This window comes from Amphiprion ocellaris, chromosome 24, assembly GCF_022539595.1.
Source record: "Amphiprion ocellaris isolate individual 3 ecotype Okinawa chromosome 24, ASM2253959v1, whole genome shotgun sequence".
NCBI classification, from domain to species: Eukaryota; Metazoa; Chordata; class Actinopteri; family Pomacentridae; genus Amphiprion; species Amphiprion ocellaris.
In genome coordinates, this window is record NC_072789.1 from 7,070,201 (window position 1) to 7,090,316 (window position 20,116).

Sequence of the window (20,116 nt, forward strand, 5' to 3'; positions counted from 1 at the left end):
ACATGCCAACATATGCTACTTGCCATTGAACGCTAAGTACAGTTGAAGCTGGAAAGTACTTAGCTTTGCACTTGTTTAGTTATGAGTGTTCATTGTGCTAGATCAGAAGAGAAAGGACTAAATGTGACACATGTATATACCAGATTTTAAGGCAGTTTATCCAACAGTTGCTGAGATATTTCAGGCTGATGCCAGAGTGGTACACCGACCTGCCGACCATGCTCGAGTGTCAAAAATGTGAACTACTCACAATGCATAACTGAGTCTTTGAGTTGAAATGAACGTTACTATTTAAAGAAATGCCGTATTTGACATGCGCTTGGCGAAGTGCAGTATAGGCGACGCATATGTGCAATTATGACCACTGTGCGACTCTGGTGTAGCCTTGGTCTTAATACCTTGCATCGCCAGGCTAGCATAGAAAATAACAGTAGGAGAAAGTTGCCAGTACACACTCACCAGTACACATTGTGAGGAAGCGGCATGAGAAAAGCACTTACCCTCCAACAGTTCGAGTAGAGCGGCATGTCGAGTTTGCGCAGGTGAATATCTTTAAAGCAGTGACTCACCAACACTTGGCTCCACAGGCTGTTCCCCAAAATATAATTGTGCTCAATCTTGCCTGGTAACAGTTGCTGTTGAGTAACCCTGCACATTCCCCCCTTTTTTGTCTTTATTTATTTTAAGCCAGCAACCGTTGACTGCTTTTCTAAATGTTATAGCCTGTGAGGTTCTCCAGCATGGATGACCGTGATATTCGACTTATTGGAAGTGAGAATGTTTCTCCAAGTCGGGTCATAATTCACTGTCATGTACAACCTTAAAATATCTAATTCATTGTATAGGCTGCCATCAAAATCCCACTTAGGTAATGGAAAAGCATTGGGTTTATTGAAGGGACAAGTAATAGATAGTAACAAACTAGCAACTGAACCAATTTTTGCAATTCCATTAATATAACGTCAATCATTGTCAAAAGCAGGAGAAAAATGGCTCCTGTGACTGATTATATCAGTAAATAAGGCATTATTATATTGTTACTGATACATCAATGTGTTGGAAACCACTGGCTTGCTATTTGTGATATCTGTTGTATCTATGGCTGGCAACTAAATGTAGTGAAGTACACAGTACAGTATATTCCTGTGAAATGGAGTGAAGCAGAAGTACAAAGTAGCATGAAATGGAAATACTCCAATGTAATACTTTCAAATATAAAACAGAATAATTTGTCAGATGGAGAAGAAAAAAATGTAGGAAACAAGGTCTTTAGTTTGCGTTTATTCAGAGATGTATTAAGACCAGCACAGTAAGCCCCAAGAGGCCTGACTTCCTGATACTTTCTCTAAGGTTGACTAAACAAAGCTTTATTGACAGAGCATATTTCACAGCCCACTCATTATACACACACTCTTAGACGCTGAAAGACCTAGCAAATGTTGTGCTCCGCTCAGATGTGGAGAAAAGGCATGAAGTTGTGCGACGGCTACCTGGCAGAAGGATTATTCTGATTCTCCATCACATCAGTCCGTCTCCAGAACCTTTCTTTACCCCCTGGCGTCGATCCAAATAGCTCAGTGATGCCACGGAGGTGTCTGTGGCTTTGCCCAAGGGAAAATATCTATTATCCCCCCACCCGTCCTTGTTTTTCTTGCCTGGCAGAGGAATAACCGCTCAACAATTCAGGGCTTTCACCTCTACTCTGATAAAGGTTATCTTGGCAATTTAGTGCTGGCGATATCGCATTATGGAGAGAGTTATGAGGCGGAAATCAAATTTTGCTCCCAGTGACTCTGAGGAGAGGGAGGATGAAAGGTGTATGGAACTGCACAGTAATGATATGGTAGAAATTGTTGTGTGTGTCTGTATATGTGTTTGTGCATGAGTGTCTGTTTGCATGTCTTGTATTCTATACAGTCTAGGCTGCATTTTCACTATAGTGAAAAGTGCTTTTGTCAAAATTGCTTCCTCCATACTGCAGGCTCATATATTACATGAAAGTTTTTTTTTTTTCAGAGGGTAGTTTCAGATGAGTTGTTTGACGGACATGTTGAGTCCTGCTAATAAGTCTCAGAAGTCCTCGCTGGGATTTAGAGGTTGTAATGTGCCAACTGTTGCGGCAGCCGGAGAGCTAGTTTGTCCATTTGTTTTTCCTGACTTCTTTGTTTCAGCTGCATAAATCCCAATGCCAATGTTTTCAAACTGCGAGGTGTCAGATGCAGCTTGCGTCAACAGTTACACTCGTAATTTGGTTGAATTTGAGCACAAGACACATGGTTATGTTCTGTGTGAATTACACTTTCTGGTGATGTTACCTCAGAATGTTTTTTTGTGAAAAAATCCCAGTAAAATCTGCCTAGAAATCATCGATCAAAAACAAAACAAGCAAACTTCGAATTTAGAATGCATTTAGGTACATGACATACATGAACTGCAAATATGAAAATTCACCAAACAGCCATGTTCATATATAATTACCAGGGAATTTGAAACAAACGTGTAATGTCACCAAAAAGTATAATTTTGTGATTGTTATTTTTGAGTTTTAATTGTTGTGGATCACCTTGGGCTGGGTGGCTTTCCTCTAACTGTGCAGCACATTGGGCACGCACAACAGCTGTCAAAGAAAGGTTATTTTCTCAGTCTTTATTGTGCCAGTCATTGTAAAACTGTTCATTTGAAATAAGTCTTCATAATTCTACAATATGTAGTTCAACATAGCTGGTGTTCACTTTATCCATTCCTGAAAATTTGAGCATATGTAAACTGATTTTGCAGCAAACTGAGTTATCTGGCTTTTTAAGATCACTGTATCAGATTATGAAGAAAATTACATTTTGTTCATTATAATGATTAACTGAGTATTAATCGTTATCTTGGATCATCGGTGAAGGAAAGCATTTTAATATTTGGGTCTGTAGCAAAAACTTGTTTCCCATCGTCAGTGACACATAGAAAGAGACAAAAACCCTGTCAAAAACTTTTGTACTTACGAAATACTCATTTCCTTAATGGATCAAGAAGGCAGTATTCATTTGCCCAACCACTGTTCACCATTTGGATCATTTCTCTACAAAACTGGAGGAGGAAAGGAAAAATGAAATGCATTTCAGTGCACTTTCTAGTGGGCTGCAGTATGAGAGTCCACACTGTATAGATAGCATTTGCTAAGTAAAGCTGATAACTGAGTGTGTGGAGTGACACCTTCTTCCCTTGAACAGGAAATTAGAGAAACACATTACTATCAGAGCACCCGAGAGAACCTACAAAGCATGCCATCCCATCACACCTCCTGTATTTGTCAGATGCATTATCACATTATTATATTCACAGTTTACCCAACTCCCTGGAGAGCAAAGAAATATGCCGTTCTAGGCTCATTCTGCCAAAAAGGTTGCCATGACAATGAGATTTCACCCCCCCCCATTTAGTTTCAGTAAATTCATCTCACTCTACTCCTTCATGTGCAATTATTAAAATATTACCATTGTACCATGTTAGCCTAAGGATATAATTTCCTCCGTTACTACATATTTCAAGCAACTGTTTTCCAGTTTATTAAATGGAATTATATAGAAGGAGTGCAACATTTCGCACCTCTAGGGTGGTTGCTGGGAGCATGGTTTCACACCGAAAATTGGTTATGTGATGGCATTTCGCTCACTGTTGGGGATACAAATTCCTTTTTAGCAAAGCTGAGGAACATTTTATATCACACTGAACATACACAGAGTCTGATTCACTGTGTGGACACCATGTAACAGGAAAGGACGACAAAACTGCTCATGGTCTCTAATGCAGGTCATGAATGAATACAATGCAGAAACTTCTATGTGCCGCATCACACAAAAAGTACATTTGGAGCCCAGGAGGAATCACCGATCTCCAGGCAATATTGGATCGATTTAGTGTCACGTCTGTAAGAGTGTGACTAAAGTATGGTCAATTTTGAAGCAGGAGAGTAAGATATACTGATATTTTATTCCTATGGGTCAAATTCCAAAACATTAAAAGCTACATTTTTCACAATGCAACTTGATGGTGTCTTAAATTAGATCCTGCTCGGCTACCACCCACAAACCTTTTTTCAATCTTTGCATCTTCAGTTTGTAAGACTCGGTGCATGTTTATACATTCACAGTGTTGCAGCTCAAGCTGAGATAACCCATTTGGCATGAGGATTATTTTGTTGATTTATGTCCAGACAGAACGCAAAGCCTTGCATAATTCCCATGAATTTACCCACCAGACTTCTTCTGTTCATTCATTTCAAAAAGCTACTGTACAAAATGTACAAATGTTAGCTGTAAGCTGGTGAATTTTTGCCTAGGTGTGTGCCCACTTGTATCATCCCATTGACTGTGGATGCCATATTGGCACTTTGAAACATTGGCTCACGATCTCTCTCACTCACATAGACAGTATGAACAAAGTGGATGTAGCCACTGCGACGTTGCCCATCAATTTGTGTAATACTCTTTGAAGCGTATAGTGTTGCATTTTGGCCATCGCCATCTTGGTTTTTAAGATAAGAGATGGAGAGTAGCGAAGGATGGATCAGACTGAGAGCTATGCATTGACTGTGCATGCCCATGCAATATTGATTTGTTGTAATTGTGATCACGTGATTGGTTGGACATAAGGATGCCTGGATACAAAGCCTGTCACTTGAAGTCGAGGCTAAAAGCGTAACACACAAATCTCTGCAATTGTCTTTACTATGAGTGGCGATTTGCATCATAGCTGGTTTGCTGAAAGTTAAGTCAATGCTAACCAGCTAACTCGAGCCCATTCCATCTTTTGTTCCGCTACCGGCAGGCTGGCCAGGTCGCTGTTGAGGCAGTTCATGATTTCACGTACCTCTCTATTGATTCTGCAGCTGGCAATGGAAGTCAACTACCTTTAGAGAGAGGGAAGAACAAAGATTACAGTCTACCAGCTGCAGTCCAAGATAATGGAGTTGAACTTATCATGTGGGAGCTGGAACTCACTCAGGAGCAGCTGAATACCATTGAGTAAGCTAGCCTGCCTGCAGGTAGCAAAATATCAGATGGACCAGGGCGAGGCTAGCTGTGTCTGAATACTCTAAATGAAATGCTTACTGTAGCATGTAGTACGATTTTTCTGAAAACCAGATCATGTCAAATTAAGATTGTCCACAATGTAAGATAGTCAGGTTGCTCACTTCTTACCCTACACCTCCCTGCTTTACCATTCCTCACTCTAAATGTGACTAAAATTTACAAAATAAACTTCATTATGCATTGAAAGGGGACTTGAAATGAGAGATTCATTCATTCATTCATTAGGATGCTGCTTACAAAAGTTGCAGTTCAAACGAGGATTAGGGTCATCTTATTCAAACTTTACACAATAAGACTTAGTTTTAGAGCTAGCGGAGTCATTCTCTTCACTTTTCTGACCTTGCAGATACATTCATGTTTTGATTGGTATATGTATGGATCATGAGGCATTATACAACTGTCACATTTAACCAAAGTTTTCAGTCAGACTAGTGAACTTCACTTTATGTGTAAGCTCATTGGAGTGCCCCTCTAACATTTTTCCATGTCCAGACTACAGTTTGTACACAATACTAATTAAAATAACCATTTTAAAACATGTTAAATCACAAATCCAAGACTACAACGCTAAATTGTAATTCTATACACGTATGTGTTGTTTGTTTTTAGCACATTAGCACCAGGTATGCTTTGTGTTTAGTGCTAATTAGCAGCATGTTTATGCGTGGAACTCAGCCGTTAATCATGATAAACAATATACCTCCTAAACATCAACAAATTAGCATTGCCATTGTTAGAATGTTCACGTTATTAGCATTTAGCTCCTTGTGCTGTTTTGCCTAAATATACAGCCACAAATCTACAGCCAAAGGCAGCAAAGAAAAGTTTTTTTTCCCATGGTGTGCGTCATAGGGCCTCACACGCAAGCTTCCTACACACTTCACACATCAACACTCACATGAATGTAGCAAACAACTAAACTCCCTCTTACACTGATACATCCCTTCACCTTTCACCCCACTTCTTCAATATCTCTTCTTGTGATGGATGGCGAGACATTGTGACACATGCACACGTCCACAGGTATTCATTTATAATATCACAACAGTGACTCCAGCTGGACAGCCAAAGCCCTCAGATATGGTGCCATGTCTGGGTTTGTTTGGCTTCCTGCCTCCCTGCACCTCCCACAGCAGCCACACCTCTAGCCCTGCTCATCATTTCACAGAGAAAACACGAGCTGAAGTTGAACTCATCCATAGGCTTTTTGCTAAGACACAGCACCACGGAATCACAGGACGGAGGGATTGGATGGAGTATTTCAGTGTCAGAATGAGCATCTGCACTGTCTGTGACTGGTTTTATTCCGACTCTGGCAGTAATTTTGTTCTTTTCTCCAGTGCAGCTGGTCCTGTTGAGTTTGCTCCCACTTGAGTCATTTCATACAAATAATATCCAGAGTCCTGAAATGTGTTGGATGAAAACAATATGTCTCTCCCTCTGTATAATTTCTCAAAGATTGGAGCGTTTTCTTTTCCTCTTGTTGAACACAAATGTCTATATACACCATGATAGTGTTGTTGCCACGCAGTGAATGCAGCTTAGTGTCCTTGAGGTTTCCACTCCCTCCTTTCTAAAGCTAATCGTTTACATTTCTCAGAGTGTAGAAGCTTCTTTTCAAAGGAGAATAGATTGTTATACGCTCAAGCTTTCCTAAAAGGTGACATTGTCAGTAAGGTGATTTTAAATTTTCTTTTTCTTTTGGAGGAAGGGGCTTTAGCTGACCTCTTATCCATAGCAGCTAATGAGCTCAATACATATGGTTGTCCACAGTACAAGAAGCAAGTGGTTAGCAAAGCAGAGGTCAAAGTGACCAGACAAATAATTGAGAAGAAATGAGGAATGCATGCTAATTCATAAGTGTGCATGGGAGGGGGTGATAAAATTTTTCACTTTGCTGGATGAAGGGTAGTTTTACCAACCAAGATTAACATCATAAAAGCAGCAGGGGAGTTAAATATTTCCAGTGGTCCCTGTTCATTTAGCACATTGTTCTGGATGGGAATTTAAATCTTAAAAACTAAAATGTGGTTTGGAATAGACGTGGAGACGAGGCAGGACAACACCAAAAAGTAAATAAATGTGTATAAACATCCATAAATGCACTCAGAAATTTTGTTTATATATATATACATACATATGTGTGTGTGTGTGTGTGTGTGTGTGTGTGTGTGTGTGTGTGTGTGTGTATATATTCAAAAATATATATATATATATATTGTATAATTATATATTATATAATTCAAAACATGTCTGCAAACCATCACCTTTTTAAGTCCTCTCCAATATCAGAGTAGCTCAGGGATATGACTGTATGTATGGAACTGCTAACAGCTAATTCAGCATGTTGTTTATGGCACTTTGGCAAAATGAAGCCAAAATGGGGCTCAATCTCAGTCTCTACCTGTAGCTGACATTACAGCAGCTCATTAATGGGCAACCAAAGTGTTGCTTTCCCCACTGGTTTCCTTATGTTGGCAAATTGGTGTCCAAATAGGCTTAAATGTTGCTGTAAATGTTTCCATCAAACTGGGGGCTTCACACACAAACAGAATCTCATTTCGAACTGATAAAATGCAAGAGAGGGAAACATCAACTCAAGGAATAAGCATTAGATTTACTTCGACTCTGAATAGGATATAAATTACAGGAGGTCTAGCAAACTTAATGAAAAATTACTGAAGAGGAGGAAAACATTACTCACGTGCTCTTCAGTCTGGCTTAAACTCACTGACCATGACAGGTAATATTAAAGACACCTCTGAATAAATTCCATCCAAATGGAGCAAAGCAATGAGTAAATTACTTAACAACGATCAGCCACAACTTTAAAACCAACTGCTTCGGTAAATAACACTGATCACTTTGTTCCAGTGCAGTCTTTTGCTGGAAAACCTTGGGTCCTGGCTTCATGTGGCTGATGTTTTGGGAGGCACCACCCATCTAAACGTTGTTGAACACCAAGCACACCTCACTGTGACAACTTTAATCCCTGACACCAGTAGCGTCCTCCACCATTCCACAATGCAAAATGTGTTTAGTAACAACTTGAGGAACACAACAAAGAGCCCAAGGCATTGACATAGTCTTCAAACTACGCGTACGCCTTTCCGATCAAGCAATAGCTTGATCATTTTATGTTATTTATGGTTATTTTTTTGCATCCAGGGACAGCAGACACCACAGTTAGACCCCCAGACATCTCCTGTCTGTGGTGTGATGGATCAGGGCTGCTTTGGCACCATGAAGGGGGCAATATTAGACAAAAGACTTTAGTGTTTACACTGATCAGTCTATATTAGATGTGACATGATCTCATTCACAACAGTTTTGTTTTTAATCAGAAGATTTCTTACTCTTGCCATATTATAAAGTGAAATTTAAGATTAAGCCTTTCTCTCCACCTCAATGGGTTCAGTCTTTTCCCTAAACATGAAGAAGCAGCAGCATTTGCTTTTTGTAGCAGGGAGTATGGATCGAAAAATAATCAAGTGTTCATCTCTCGGGTCATTAAATAATATTGCAGTCCTGAAATAATTTTATCAAGATAATCAAGACACTCATACGATATTATGAAATATTGAAATGTATTGCGGCTAAGCCATTTTCACATACTGTTGGACCTTGTAATTAGTACAAAATGCTTCATGTTAAATTAGCTGAAGATGGATTTTTTTTTCTGCGGGGTTTGCAGCCAGTTAGTAGCCAGGTTCTCACCACCCACACAAATGCACGGCGAGCTGAGCCTCACTCAGTACACATATCACGGCTGCTAGCACCAACAGCAACTATTCTGTGATTCCCTTTTCTCCTCTCCAATTCTGCCCTGACCAAGCAAGCTATAAGCATCCACTGAGACGCTTCAGCACAGCCTCTGTGTACTGCATGTATTCTCTGTATTGTAATGAAAAGGGGGGGCAACAGTGAAGTCAACAACCCTTGGAATAGATTCAGTATTCAAAGAACTCCATAGTGTTGTGCTATTCATTTTATTACATGGAGCGGAATAGGGAATTCAAAATAACGGATATCAGGACTGGCATGTCAAAGTAAAGTGGGACTTGCTGCAGAGATTGGTTGTTTCACACTTTATTATGTGTTGAAACCTACAAGATATATTTATTCACTTAATTTAATGGAGAGCTTTTTTTTCTTTTTTTGTCGATTTTTCTGTAGATTTTAGTTCTGATACCAACGAAGAATCCAATTCATGGTATTTAGGTCATTCCTCCAGAGTCACCTATAATATCAGACCCTTTTGATCTGAGCCTGTGGAATTTTATTCTGTGGCTGTTGCAATAGTCTTTCTAATATCAGCCGCTCAGCTCTAACTTTAAATTCAAGCCACACCTGCCAATCAATGGCCAATGCTATGTTTTATTAAGCCCCTTTCACCCCAGAATGCTCGAAGCAAAGCACAAGTAGTTATACTAGTAGTGTTACAAGTTCTACCATCCTCTGCATTTTGTTTGTTGACTGTGCTGCAGGTCATGCGTTTTTACAATATCTATTGTGCCAAAGAAGGGGAATCGTATAAATCTGAATGTGCTAAAAACAGTAAATTCCTCCATTTTGGATTCTGTGATCCTTTTTCAGAGGTTGGCCAAGTCAAAGCAGCTTTGGGCGCACTCCAAAATCTGACCCACACAGTGCTGGTTGCAGTCCAGCAGATGGGATCTTATCATGCATGCATTGTACTGTCTATGCTCGAGGTTGCCAAACTTTTGGGCTTGTGAAATGAAGCAATGTCTTCATTACTGGTTGCTTGTATCCACTGGTTGTGGTTATTTTGCTGTATCTGATTAATTTTTAAACACCTGAAGAGATACAACATTTAGGGCTGCAGCTAATAATTATTTTCATGATTGATTATTGTTTAGTCCAAAAGCAATGAAAACTTGTTTTAAAAATTGCTTTGTGAGCCGGCAAGGGAGGAGAGGTGATGGACTTGGAGACTCTGTCCTTTTACAAAGCTATTTCAAACAGTTTGCAGTGTCTGCTTGACAATCCAGACACAGTTCATCTCTCGCAGCAGCGGGGGCTTTAGGTTTCATTTCAATTTTCTCTTTTTTTATATGTGCCACGCATTCTGCTGGGCTCAGCGGGAGTGGAAGCCACTGTTCAGGTATTCTGGGAGAAGAAAAGAAAGGCCATTATGTGTGGCGCAGGACAAAAAAAAAAGTTTTGGAATTGCTGAAACTCGGCCTTCATTAAATACTCAATTTCCAGACCTTGCTGGCTCCACAGCAAATGGACATTTATCATGGTTGATTCAGCAGCCTGGGAGATGGTTGACTGAGTGTGACGGATATTAGGGCCCGTAACACCAGAATGCAAGCTATATTCACTTAAGTGGTCTTTTGTTGTCAAGGAGGATCAAATAAAAATTGGATGAAATGGATGAAATGAAGTTATTGTTGGGCAGAGGTACAATAATCACAATTTCCAGAATCCATTGAGTGAATGCAAATGCTGCAATGTTCCTTAATTTAACAGTCTCTAGGTATGTCTGAGTTTGGGTAGAGCAGGAATGTAGCCTTTAAAGAGCCTCATTGTTAGACATGTCTCCTGATTGCACCAAGTCTTTTAAGGAAACTGCTCTGATTGAAGGTGCACAGTGTGTCCTGAGTATGAAGGGAAATGAAGAGCGTCTGTCCAGTTGAATGTAGGTATCCCAGCGAAGAACTAGCCCCGGTGTTTACATAATCAGCAGGGTGTTAGTGTGAAATCAGAGGAAAATTAGTCATCAGCCAAAATCTTGACCCTAAATGCACACTTTCTGCTCATCAGCACAAGTGCCTCTGTTGAGGATACTTTCCAAATGTGTTACCATTGCATCATGGCAGATGTGAACTCTCAGTGGGTGTTATTGACACAGAAATCCACGGGAGTCTGGGGAAGGAAATCACAGAGATTATGAGGAACTGAATACTGTGGAACTAGAAACAGAAAGTCAAAATTAAGGTCTGCTGAAGACTTAATTTACTTTTGTTCACAGGTTGCATGTCCAACAAATACTATAATTTTTCAATAAGGAGCGATCGTTAGGAAGTGTAGGGCATTATTTATTGAAGGAATATGAGATGTTTCGTGGAGCTTACACTTGGTTAATAAAAAACCCTTCATTAAATATAGTCTCAAATGACGGTAAAACCTCCTAAGTCCTGCATTACAAAGCAGGATTTAAGCTTTACAAGGTAAATTCAGGTTTAAACGTTGGTTTTCAGGGTTATGACAGTGGTTCACTTATGGTCTGGAGATTGTGTTTGAGATAACAGATCAACACATAAAAACAACTGTCTTTGAGGAGGGCAAGAATTTTCAAAGACCGCCTAAATCCTTCTCGTTCTCTGATGAGCGTGGATATTACAGATATAGATTCCCGGAGGACGGAACTCCTGCCTTCCTTGTGTTATTTTCTTTTCTGTTGACTTGAAGCGTTTTCAAAGCTATTTTATTTTTCTTTAGGCCTTTGTACGACAATCTAATCCTTAAACGAACACAAAAGCACTAAAGCCTTGTACTTGTTGACCTCATAAGATTTTGAAGTATACCTACTTATTGGTTAGAAGGTTGTTATACTTCTTTTCTTGCTCCCAAGACCATTTAACACTGCCAGAAAATAAAAGAATGAGGCTAAATTGTGTTAAACGCCATAGGAATACTTCTACAACACATTAATTTATTGGAATACGCAACTGCAATTACAGTCAGATCTTTTTGTTACTTAATAATGGGGCAGTGATATTGATATGCCAGTTGATTTGTGCATTTAGACAACTGGCATTGTTTCCCAGCTGTCCTTCCTGGCTTTTGTTGCAGCTGGTGTGATGATTTTAGCTTGTATTGTGTATTTCAATTGTTCGTATGTATGTAGATGGTTAGCAATACAGGCCCCAGGATTCTCAGTGCAGGTAGTGGAGAAGAATCAGTGTACGGACGATGAAGACTTTAGGACAGAACTGCAGGAATAGCACATATTAAAAACAATGTATCATCAGTTCATGCAGTTATTTTGTAACCCCGAAAAAGAATGTTTCTTTGCCAGAAAACTTAAGTGCAGATCAATGCAAGTCTTACTCTTAATAATGTAGTGTTTAAGCTGACATGTTCACATCACAGTGATGCTTTGTGACCACAAATTGTCAGCAAGTAAACAAATACCTGTAGGATCATTAGTGACGTGAGAAAAAAACAGAAATACTTACCTGCTTTAAGATAAAAACAAAAAAAGGTGATTTCCCCGTAGGACAGGAATAAAAATGTAAATGTTGCACAAACAACTTTTTCTGTGAACATATACTAATTTGGCAATAAAAATGTTAATTAGCAGCCAACAAGATGTGTCTAAAGTAAGAAGCAATAAGGAAACTCAAGTGTTTTAATACCAAACATGCTTAGATTGACTTGATAAATGAGGAAAAATAGACAGTAAAAATGTACAGAATTATTTAATGAGTCTTGACTATTTCTCAACATCTGTGTGAGATTTTGCAGCTGTAAAGATGCAAAGTCTTTGTTATTATCAAGAACAACAAAGCGCTGAAGGTAAATGAACAGCAGTCAGGGAGGCAGGGAAAACAATGGAGGACAAATTGTTTCAAGAAAGGGAAGTCCTGAAAGCTTGCTGATCTGGATCCAAGTTAATTTGCCAAGTCATACTCAGAGCTGATTAAAGTGACCTCTCCCTGCAGCGTGGTACTCGCAACTTCATAATTATTCTGTCTGAAATTGATCAGACACTCTATTACTAAAACAGAGGAAAGGGAGAAGAGAGATGTCTAAGTCCATTGTTTTCACTGAAGCGTTGCTCTTTTTGACCAGAACACACACCAATCTGTCTTTTTCTTCTTCTTCTTTTTTTTTTTTTTTGGAGAAAAAGAACTATTTTATAGCTGGGTAATGGTGGGTTTTTGCCTGACTTTTTACATGATGGCAGTGTATTGCTTGACTTTTCAGCAGAGCTTTGAATGTAATGCCGTACTCAGTGATCCACGTCTCAAGTTTATCACAGTTTTTCACTCCTTTCTGATATAGTTTCATGTCCTTGTTAGTTTTTTGTGCAAGTGTTTAGTCATGAATTTGCTTACTTTAGTGCTTAATTACATGTGGAATTACAAGAGAATTTAGCACATAAATCTAGTCGACATTTAAGCTGACCTAATGGTTTATTTTGATTTGGTTATGAATCTGGTTTTGTTGTCAAATCCATTCTCTATTGATTACAGGCGGCAGTGTCTGGGTAAGTCCACACAGGGGCGCTGCTCCACAATTCTTGACACCGGCTGAGGGTAAATACAGTATCGGTTCCCTTATTAGTTGTATCAGTTCACATTGATTGCTTTTAACTTTTGATCTATAACAGTCTGGCAAGGAGCCTAAAAGGTTCTAAATGGGGAAAGTCTTCTTGGATGTTTAGAAGATTAACTGACTGTCCTGTACATCAAAGGCAAGTCGATGTGCTGCTACTATGGTTGATGCTATTCCTCTGACACTGCAATCCTTTGCAGTAAAACCACTTAGGTTGCCTTCAGTGAGGCTTAATCTCAGACACTACTGTCAAATCTTGATGACCAACAATTGGCACTGGTATCAACACTGAAAAACTGTATCTGTCAATTTGTTTTATGAAAGATGCTAGCTGTACCTGTATTAGTCTATGCAAATTAGACAGTATGCTATTTCTGAACTCTCATAATGACAGTTTACAACTTATCTCTTCTAGTTATCGCTTTTGGCTTTGTTGTGACACTATTCCAGAAAGTTTTTTATTTAGTTTTAGGGGTGGCAATGTGAAAGTATCTCAGCTCACTTCCAGGGCAGTGCTATGTGAAAGTGCTGCTTTAAGAGGGGAAAAAGGGGGTCAGCAGCGATAAGAAATTGAAGACTTTGGGAGGGCAGCACTCATATTTCCAGAGCAGTTGAGCAGCAGTGGTGTAATTGATCAGACTGGGTGTGAATGGCTGCTCTCCTGCAGCCAATAGCAGCGCACCGGATGCGAGATATCCGCTGCAACAACAAGCGCTCTGTTCCCCCTTCAGCTTGACGCCATTTACAGCCCAAATCCCGACCTCCTCTGCAGAAAGAGAGAGAGAGAGAAACACACACACACACAGACACACAGACACACACACACACTAGAAAAAGTACTTGCAACCTCTCGGAGCTCTTGCGGATAAAACCCAACCGAATGAAAACTAGCCTGAGCCGGAGTTTGGTCGCTCTTCTCCTTTTCTTGCTGAGTTTATCCGCACCGATTGAAGTTTTTAACGCGTCGTGCTCTTGCGCAAAACATGGGATTTACGTCTTAGCGCTGCTTTTCCTGAAAATGCGCTTCGATTGGAAACTTTCTCAATGGATTTTACCGACGGCTTCCCCGACTGAACTGCTGCTGCTGCGTGGAATAAACTCGTCCTCAACTTGGATTTATTTCACCTAAACGGGAGCGAAAGTGTCGAAAGCACGGTATGTGGAAACTTTTGTAACTCACTTTAGCGTATTTCTGGGTTCAAGTTGTGTCGTAAACGCAACTTTTCTGACAGTTTTGTTGAGTTTTTGCAACTTTAACGCCGCACACAGCGACGGAGGTGTCTTACTTTTGCTAAATTAAGATTCTTATCCACTGCTAAATTATTTAAAAGTGCATCTTTCAGCTATTAAGACAGGTGTTTTTCCCTGTGTCTAAAATTAGCTTCAGCTAATGAGTCATTTAATTGTTAACATTCCTGCTAGTGTCTGCTTTATTCGGAGGTTTGCACGGTTGCTCATATGTGCACTCAAACACACTATATCCACTTACACTTGTGTATATTTACATTATGTGTCCAGAGTTTCTGTGAAAAGCAACTGAACTTCACTTTTTCTTGTGTTGTTCTTCATCCAAGAGGCTTCTAAAGAAACAAAAAAAAAGAAGTTGCTTTTAAGGGATGACTACAATGACAGAGAATAAGTCCTGATCAGTTGTAGTCAGCTGTCAGATACAATATGACTCAGTGGATTTCTGAATTTAACCTGTGAAGGGTTTCCTGCTGCTGCCCAACTACTTGTCAGTTGTTAAATCCCTAACCTGTCATTTTTAAGAGCTGATGCCATCCACTTCTTCTCCCAGCCTCCCACCCACTGTGGCCAACATGGCTTGCACACAAGCCCTCTTAGTAGATGAGGGGCCTACGTTCCCCCCTGTAATAGGCTAAAATCCGAGTGTGCCTGCGAGCCCCTTTATCTGAAGCAAAAAGAAGCTCATAAATCTAAAAGAACCCTCACGGATGCTCAGAGAGATGCCCGCTGCCCCTCCACCCCTCTTACGCATCACTCACACTTTACACGGGCCTCTTTCATGCGCCAAACTTTTATCTTGTCACTCATCTTCTTTTCAGCAGTTCAACAATGTAAAATGTGTTAGAATGGGGAAGGTTGCTGCGGGCCATTTGTCATGCAACAGACAAAAAGCCTTCCTGTATTGTCATTGAAAGGGAGGGGGCTCACGCTCCCCGAAAAGATGCCATTTGAAAGCCAATTAGCGCAAAGAAGGAGAATTAAGGCCAGTACTGTCAGTTTCTTTGCTGTGGTGTGATATGTTGATGGAAAACAAGGCTGTGCATTTGAATGTGTCAGTTTAATTCGTAGTGACCGTGCAATATGGTAATTCTTAAACTGTCCGTGTGATGAATCAGTGAGATTATAACCGATCCTGAATAGACGAGAGGTCGGAATTGGCAAAGCCTACCCAAAACTGTCGTCATTTTGCTCTCTTGCAATGTGCGAGTTATCAATTTTACTAATATCAGTCTTCAGTGAAGTACCCTTCAACAAGCCCCCACAAAAAAGCTTCAACTTTGATCATGAGCATGTGCAACTTCTTGAGAGTGGAAATGTTGACCCAGCTAAGGTATTTGATGTCGGAAATAGTAATTTGATATTTGACACATTGTAAGTACATAAGTATAAGAATGTATCTAATGCTGCAGTTTCTATTGACTGTATCAGATTTTACACTACTGTTAATAATTATTTGGAGTACAAATTAATTTGAAGTCAAAATATATACATTTTCCACAGCCCAAAGTGATGTCATTATGATATCTTCGGTTTTTTTGAGATCTGTAATTAATTATCATCATAAAGAATGAAACACAAAAGCATACAATTCTCACATTGTAGAAGCTACAGGCAGTAAATGTTAAACTTTTAGGGTTATGAAATGAATGATCCAACTGCAGATTAGCTGCCAAATAATTAATTGATGATTTGGTTAATATAAACGACAGAGCCCATGTTGACATAATCAGGTAGCTTTCATGTCTGACAACAGGCCTAAAATCTGCAGATATTACAACTCAAAGTGACAAGATTTGATTTAAATTTTAATTTCGATAGTGTCATTTTCAGCCTGAATTGCAACCAGGGGAGAAATGACAGGCAGACAAGTAGAAGGCAGCAGTAGAGGCCTCTGGCAGGACGCTAGGCTTCACATTCAGCAATCCTGTCTTCAACTTTTTTTAAATTTGTAGCCCAAGCAAATTTGGAAATACATTTCTTTTCTGCCTCTTTGGTTATGGTTAGTCATTATTATGTCTTCGGTGCAGAGAGATGGGACGTTTCCACAAACAGCCAGCATTAAAGCATCTAAATTAGGTTTTAAAAACGCGAGGTCTTAAACATAAAGCCTGGGTGTGGAACTTCTTACACCTTTAAGGCAAACAAACTTTGCTTTTCCTTTTTTTTTTTTTTTATGCAGACAGTGACTTTCTGTAGCTCACTTGTGGCTCAAAATGTTCCATCAGCTGTGTAATCAAACATGTCCATCTGTCGTTCAAACACTGATGCATTTGTTGAACCTTATTTCCATAGCGGTGCTTGTACAGATATCAGTTATGATTTGCATGCCATCATTTGCATGGCTTGGCGCATACGTATGTAAACGGTGTGTTTCTTTTACAGGACTTCAGATGTGTCCCCTGCTAGCCAGAGTGGCCCTTCAGTCCCGAGATGGATTCCAGAAGTCAGAACGACAGCGATGGGGGAGGAGGGCGCCATGGGATGTCGCCGTCTTTATCTGGCTCGTCGGGCACGCTGCATGACGAAGGGAGACCACAACCACGGCCTCCGCAGACCAACGATGGTCCGCCAGATCCTGGGCTGAACAACGGGCAGCCGCCCCGTGCTTCACCAGTGCTATCTCTGGATCAGATCAGGACAACTGGGAGTAGTAATGAGTATACAGAAGGGCCCACAGTTGCCCAAAGGTCTCCGGCCGCACAGCAGAAGCAACAGAAGAGTGACCTGGTTACATCACCAGGTTCAAGGACCAGTGGGCAGCAGGAGACTCGGGAAGAGAGGCCTAATAATCTCCGCAACCTGCATTCATTGACTCAGCATGGGAACACAAATACTTCCATTTCTTTCAGGGAGGCTGTACTGTGGTCCACCAGTGCAGAGGACTCCCAGAGCAGCATCAGGACCAGCGTGGGCAGCACTTCTTCAGGCCAGAGGCTTCTCAGCAGCCCGGTGAGCGGCGACCAGATAATCAGAACCCAACCGAAACGCTCAGAGCTGAATTCAGAAGAGCTGAAGCCCCTGAACGATGAGTCCAGGGCGGTGGTGGCCGTGCCGGGCAGCGGAGCCTATAAAAATCAAGGCAAACACTTCAGCACATGTGACGACTGTGGCCGGTGTCAGTGTTCAGAGTGTAGTCGCCCACGGGTGCTGCCCGCCTGCTGGATGTGCGGCCGGCGGTGCGTTTGCTCAGCGCAGAGTGCGGTGGAGTACGGGACGTGCGTCTGCTGCATCAAGGGGCTTTTCTACCACTGCTCCAGCGACGACGAGGACACGTGCACAGACAAGCCCTTCTCGTGCACGCAGTCGCACTGTTGCGTCCGCTGGACCACGGTGTCGCTCCTGTCCTTGCTCTTCCCCTGTCTCCTGTGCTACCTCCCAGCTAAAGGATGTGTGGCGGTGTGCCAGAGCTGCTATGACCGAATCGCACGACCCGGCTGTCGGTGCAAGAACTCAAACCCAATCCACTGTGAGGATGTTGGCAAGTCAACGTAGACGATACGGTCGTGCATGTCGAAATGCAAACTGATGGAGACACTCCTCACTGAATGAACTGATACATGTGTAGTTTGGTAGCTGAAAGGTTTGATTAGAGAGATCTAATAATGCTGTTGTGCTTGAGTTTTTGTATTTTCCATCTAAATCTTTATGCCTACAAGATCTGTCAAAAAGGAGGCTTGAATTGTCAACTCTTTCAGGCTGGTTGACAAAAAAAAATTTACCAGTAAAGGCACTGGAGGTGCATTCACTCACCTTAGCATTATGAGTTTCACTTGAAAGGTAAACCAAAATAAGCACTCCACATTTTAAGGTATGAAGACACATTCAACTACTGTTTTCTCCTGAAAAAAATATTCCTTCACTCAAGTGCCCTAATATTATAAGAGTCCAAAAGGATAGCCTTGCTTTTTTAACATGTAATACAACTTATATGCTAAGAACAGTCCTGTTACTAACTGTACGTAAAGTAGTAAATGCAAAGGGTACATTAGAAAATGAGTTCGACAGATGTTTTATTTTTGTACATATAATAATACTTCAACTGTGAAAAGTTTTCTGCCATGCCGGAGGCACCTTGTTAAATCCACATTTATATGAATCAGTAAACTTAATTCATACAATGTTTTTACATTCACTGGAATGTATAGCAATCATTTTTATGTAATTTACAAAGGAAAGATCTTATCCCTTTTACTTGTAAATTGTACAGTGACCTTATATGAAAAGTTTATTTTCTAATTCCAACATTGCTTAGTGTAAAGTTAAAAATATATATTTATTTGAAGGTCTATTATTTTATAATGAAAAATATTTATTTTGAGAAAGCATTGTTAATGTGTCACCTCTTTTGAGGCTCTTCTGTAGTCACTGCAGATGTGAGATGACCTGTAGGAGTGTCGAAGCTGGATGAATAGTTCACTATGGAGTAGAAGACAAATATATTAACGTTTGAAATTAAACAACCTTGAAGTCTGACAGTATTTTTTTCCTGTTTTTTTTCTGCATTGCTGTTGTCTTCCATTGCTTTTAAGACATGCTTCTTAAAACATATAATGGATTTAAATGTAAAAACAAACTTACAACAAGCTTGTTGTAGGCTTGATTGACATCTAACATTTTTAACTAGTGCTGCTTTGTAGAAGTAAATTTTGTCTACGGTTTCACATATTGGACTTTAGTAGCATTCAGAATAATCATTCTCAACATTTTCAATTGAATCTCGTCATTAAATCTGAAGCTGTGCTCAGGCATTTTCTCTCTGCATCGCAGTCGCTCCATGTTGTTTACAGAGATCAAAAGAGGAAACAAGAACGTGTCAATGTTCACCTCTGGCACTCTTAGAAAAACATCTGGCTCTGGAGAAGCCATGTGTATAGGAATGTTATCATGGCTTCTTTTTCATCATATAAATCAAGCGCTTCACCTGTGTTTTTGCAAACCTGCATTCATGTAAGCCTACTATTACACTCTGGCCTGGCTTCAGGTTCCTTTCAAACACAGGATCCTGCTGATACTGGGCCCTTTTTTTTTCCATGCTTTTTTTTTTTTAATCAAAGGTTTGTTCAGGAATTCCTTGGTTTTGAATGTCCCTGCAGGCGAAACATAAGCCTGAAACATAAAACCCCTGACACTTGTTGACAGCATACGGACGTGTTTGCAGCACGGTATGCATTCAGAGCCGTGATTGACACGCCGAGGCCCAACCTGCGCCCACTTGTTTGTTATTCATCCCCGGCCTTTGACTGACGAGGGAGGTTGCTTTACATAATTATCAACTTTCACCTATTTTGCAGAGGTAGGGGTTGGAAACCTAACGGGCAGAATCCTATTAGAGACAGAAAAGGGAGACTTGATCTGTTGGTTAGTCTTTATCTTTCTAGTCGCAGGCCTCCTCTCCCCCTCCATTGTCTCAGCTGTGAATGAAGAGGGGAAGGATGGGTGAGGAGGGAAGAGGAGGGCTGTTAGGAAGAGGGACC

At 40.5% G+C, this 20,116-nt stretch overlaps 1 protein-coding gene and 1 long non-coding RNA gene across 2 annotated transcripts in view; both read left to right on the top strand.

Annotated features, from left to right (window-relative positions):
- LOC118469708 (uncharacterized) overlaps window positions 1–20,116 on the top strand; it is a 150,137-nt gene that overhangs the window by 63,291 nt on the left and 66,730 nt on the right. The gene's annotated exons all lie outside the window — the stretch shown is intronic.
- spry2 (sprouty RTK signaling antagonist 2) lies at window positions 14,133–19,115 on the top strand. Its single transcript, XM_023261603.3, has 2 exons — window positions 14,133–14,549; window positions 17,025–19,115. Exon 2 carries the CDS (start codon window positions 17,073–17,075, stop codon window positions 18,132–18,134), a length of 1,062 nt encoding a protein of 353 aa, XP_023117371.1. The 5' UTR covers window positions 14,133–14,549; window positions 17,025–17,072; the 3' UTR covers window positions 18,135–19,115.

Bases quoted from the DNA above. Each gene is read 5' to 3' on its own strand.
- spry2 (XM_023261603.3), top strand. From the start codon at position 17,073: ATGGATTCCAGAAGTCAGAACGACAGCGATGGGGGAGGAGGGCGCCAT.